This window comes from Rhincodon typus, chromosome 46 (assembly GCF_021869965.1).
Source record: "Rhincodon typus isolate 14 chromosome 46, sRhiTyp1.1, whole genome shotgun sequence".
Lineage (NCBI taxonomy): Eukaryota > Metazoa > Chordata > Chondrichthyes > Orectolobiformes > Rhincodontidae > Rhincodon > Rhincodon typus.
The window spans coordinates 9,241,759-9,246,307 of NC_063377.1; the positions used below are offsets into that span (position 1 = coordinate 9,241,759).

Consider the following 4,549-nt stretch of genomic DNA (forward strand, 5'->3'; position numbering starts at 1 on the left):
TCTCTCTCCCCCCTCTCCCTCACCCCTCCATCTCTCTCTCCCTTCTCCCCCCTCTCTCTTTCTCGCCCCTGAAGGAGACCATTGGGCCCCTCTGGCTTGTGTTCGCTCTTTGGCTCAGCTGTCGGGTTCGGCCCACTCCCTGTAGACCCTCCACAGTTCCCCCTCAGGAGAAAGGGTATTGCTCTGGGAAACCTCCCCTGCACCCATAGGGTCTCAGTGCCCAGAACAGAGGATGATATTGAGGCTGGTCCTTTGGCAAAGGATTAGCCGACCATCTCAGTCCCTTCTACTGGAGAGTCACCATCTTCAGGCAGGCCATTCACCACCAACCCCCTCCCACCCCCCATAAGCTGGGATTGTCCCCTCCCTGGGGCCAGGGTCGGACCGGAGTCCCGGCCCCATCCTTGTCCTGACTCGGTGTGTCCCTGACTGGGATTCTCTTGCTTGTTCCACAGGGAGGATGTTTACCATGCTGGAGGTGCTCGCTATTGTCGGCAGTCTGATCCTCCTCATCATCACCATCACCTCGTTCCTCATCTACAGGTAGGGGTGGGGGGGCGCGTTCATTCGGGGAGCTTCCTCATGCGAGAGAGTGGAGTGTGACTGCCCCCCTGAACAGAGGCTGAGCCACAAGCTACAGCAATAAAGCAGCGTCCATAACCCACGAACAATTGATCTCCTGACAGCTGGGGAGGTTATCGCTGGGCTGTTAATTCAGACCCGGTTCGAATCCCGCCACGGCAGATGGTGGAATTTAAACAAAAAAGAATCTGGAGTTAAGAATCTAATGGTGACCATGAATCCATTGGCGATTCTCGGACAAACCCATCTGAGTCACTAATGTCCTTGAGGGAAGGGAACTGCCATCCTTACCTGGTCTGGCCTACATGTGACTCTAGACCCACAGCAATATGGTTGACTCTTAAATGCCCTCTGGGCAATTAGTGATGGGCAATAAATGCTGCCTAGCCAGCAACACCATCATCCTGTGAATGAATAATTATTAAAAGCAGCAGGTGAGAAGCGTTGGGGTCTGAGGAATTCAGTCCATTGGGTTACTTGTTGGGCCGAAGGGCCTGCTTCCACGCTGTAGGAATTGTACAATTGATGAACAGCGCTGAGGTTTCCAGTTAGGGGTTGGCCAGACTAGTTCGAGATGTGATGGGCTGATTGGCCTGCTGCTGTTCGATGGTTTTAGGAAAGGCAGGCTCTGATTGGGGAAAGAGTGGGATTTACAATTAATGAGGAGAATCTCGAACTGAGAGCAGACAAACGGGAGGCTGGAAGAACACAGCAGGCCAGGCAGTATCTGGAGGAAAGGAGCAATCAATGTTTTGGGTATTAACCCTTCTTCAGGACTGGATTTGGGGGTTGGGGGATCCGGAGCTGTAGATAAAGAGAGTAGGGGAGGGATGTAGCGGAACGGTGGTGATAGGCGGGCACTGGTGGTAGGTATGGCCTGGTTGGTCAATGGAAGGGATGATTCCAGTTGGTGGCTGGAAGGGAAGGTCAGAAGGTGGAATGGAAGGGAGGAGATGGGTTGGAAGGTTATTTGAAATTGGAGAACTCAATGTTGAGCCCTCCGGGCTGTAGGGTGCCCAGGCAGAAGATAAGGTGTTGTTCTTCAGATGTGTGTCCTGAGTCACTGCGACATTGGAGTAGGTTGGGGACAGACATGTCGGAGGGGGAGTGGGGACGGGGAGTTGAAATGGGCAGTTATGGGGTGGTTAGGCTATCTGTCACGGGCCAGGCGAAGATGCTCGGTGAAACGGTCACCTATTGTAGGTGTGGTCTCACCGATGTAGATAAGACCACATCGGGAGTACTGGATGCAGTAGACGAGGTTGGAGGAGATGCACGTGAAGCTCTGTCTCACCTGGAAGGGCTGTTTAGGGCCCTGGAACTGAGAGGTCCTTTCAGTGTCACCGTCACTGAAATTACAGCAAATTCTGTTTTAACCAACACCTTACCAACTGGCATTCTGTATAAGCCAGTGACAATTATATATCTCAAATACCGCAATGTCTGTGTAATGGTCCTGTAAATAAAGTATAGCAGAGATGTGTATACCCCAGACACATTTACCCTCACGCGCAGACCCTCACACTCAGACTCTCATTCTCTGACCCTCACACACAGACCCTCACTCTCTGACCCTCACACACTGACCCTCACACACTGACCCTAACACACAGACCTCCCCCATCGCCGCACTGACCTGGTCACACACCTCCACCCCTCCCCCCCGCAACCATTGCCACACCGACCCAGTTACCCCCCCTTCAGGATCTTATACGTTTCATTTAAGTCGCCTCTGACTTTCTAAACTCCAGCGGTTACAGTCCAAGCCTGTCCACCCTTGTAAGAGAATTCGCCTTTTCCAAGTATTAGTCTAGTCAATATTCTCTGCACTTCTTACAAAACATTAACATCCTTCCTTAAATAAGGAGACCAGCCTTGTACCTGGTACTCCTGGGGTGGACTCAACCACGCCCTGTGTCACTAAAATGATGCCTCCCTCCTTTTGCCTTCAATTCCATGAGACTTCCTTATTACCTGCTGTATTTGCACACCCTCCTCCTGTGATTCAGTCCCCAGGATACACAGACACCTCTCCATCTCCAAGCTCTACAACCCCACATCGATTTTATTCTGTGAATGGCAGAGGAAATACAAAGCTTGGGATGTGGCGTGCTCTTAATTCTCTGGTTGTTCCATCCTTTTCCAGGAAGTTCAAGCTGGAGAAGGAGCTGGCGAGTGAGCTGTGGCGGATACGCTGGGAGGACATTCAGTTCAGCAGCTTGGAGAAGAACCTCTGGAGTATGGGCAGCAAGCTGACCCTGTCGCTGGTAGGTGTGGGTGTCACTTTGTCTGTGTGTGTGTGCGTGTGCATGTGTGTGTATATGTTTGTGTGTGTGTGTGTAGATGTGTGTGTTTGTGTGTGTGTGTGTAGATGTGTGTGTTTGTGTGTGTGTGTGTAGATGTGTGTGTTTGTGTGTGTGTATGTGTGTGTTTGTGCTTGTGTGTGTGTGTATGTGTGTGTTTGTGCTTGTGTGTGTGTGTATGTGTGTGTTTGTGCATGTGTGTGTGTGCGTGTGTATGTGTATGCATGTGTGCGTATATGTATGTGCGTGCATGTGTATGTGTGTGTGTGTGTATATGAGTATGTGTGTGTATATGGGTGTGTGTGTATATGCGTGTGTGCGCGCGTGTATGTGTGTGTGCGAGTGTGTGTATGTGTATGTGTGTGTGTGTATGTATGCATGTGTATGCGTGCATATGTGCGTGCATGTGTGTATGTATTTATGCATGTGTGCGTGTGTATGTGCGTGTGTATGTGCGTGTGTGTGTATGCGTGCGTGTGTGTGTATGCGTGCGCAGATGTGTGCACACGTGTGTGTGTGCATGTGTGTGTATGTGTGCGTGTGTATGCGTGCATGTGCATGGATGTGTGTGTGTGTATGCTGATGGTATTATCCCCAGAACAACAAATACACCCAACATCAGCAGCCCATTCTCTCAGCGACAGGTGGCCGATTCCTCCCCAGCGAAAGGGGGTGAACTCCCCCAGTGATGGGGGCACGTCCACCCTCTGACTTGCAGTTTGTTTGATGTCCATGTTAAACATGGAGGAAATATTTAAGGAAATTTGAGTTTGCCATTGTCGACAATCTGTCTCTTCTAGCGTGGCTCGAACTATGGCTTCCTGCTGACAAATGAGGGGCGGTGCCAGGTCTATGCCAAGACAGCGTATTACAAGGTAGGAAATCACACAAGGAACAGAGTGGGTGGGGGAGAATGGGGGACTCGCTCCTGCGGGGAGTTGGAGGGGTGAATATCCGGGATGCAGAAAAGGGGAAAGCTGGATAAACACACGAGGGGTAAACAGACTGGAGAATATACTGTTGGGATGTCAGGGTGGGCGGCACTGACAGACACCAGATGATGCCAGTGAGCAGTCTGAGGTGTGGCATCTGTGTAACGACGAGGATATGGCCATCGGTGAATGTCCATGATGAAGCTGACCCACTCTGTGAGAGTGGGGCCACCACCTCGTGTCTCTCACACGCCCATCCTATTTGTGCTTTCCTCTCGTTTCTCTCCTTAGGGAAATGTTGTGGCCATCAAACACATCAACCGGAAGAGGGTGGAACTCACTAGGGACGTGCTTTTCGAGCTCAAACACGTATGTCCCAGACCAGTGTCTTCCATTCTCCTGTGTCTGTCCTTCTGAGCGAATGGGAAAAGGTTTGATCCATTGGGATCATGTCCAATGGGAGTGAATGGGAAGGGGTTTGCGTCCATTGGGATTGTGTACAGTGGGAGTGTATGGAAAGGGCTTTGGGTCCATTGGGATTGTGTAGAGTGGGAGCGAATGGGAAGGGGTTTGGGTTCATTGGGATTGTGTAGGGTGGGAGTGAATGGGAAGGGGTTTGGGTCCATAGGGATTGTGTACAATGGGAGTGAATGGGAAGGGGTTTGGGTCCATTGGGATTGTGTACAGTGGGAGTGAATGGGAAGGGGTTTGGGTCCATTGGGATTGTGTACA

The 4,549-nt window shown here is 51.1% G+C and overlaps 1 protein-coding gene across 1 annotated transcript in view; it reads left to right on the top strand.

The window, feature by feature from the left end:
* The first annotated feature begins 460 nt into the window (after window positions 1-460).
* LOC125487862 (atrial natriuretic peptide receptor 1-like) overlaps window positions 461-4,549 on the top strand; it is a 22,623-nt gene continuing 18,534 nt past the window's right edge. Inside the window, exons 1-4 of the mRNA XM_048620309.1 lie at window positions 461-543; window positions 2,729-2,849; window positions 3,686-3,760; window positions 4,109-4,186. Of these exons, the coding sequence (XP_048476266.1) occupies window positions 461-543; window positions 2,729-2,849; window positions 3,686-3,760; window positions 4,109-4,186 (357 nt within the window). The remainder of the gene's footprint in view (window positions 544-2,728; window positions 2,850-3,685; window positions 3,761-4,108; window positions 4,187-4,549) is intronic.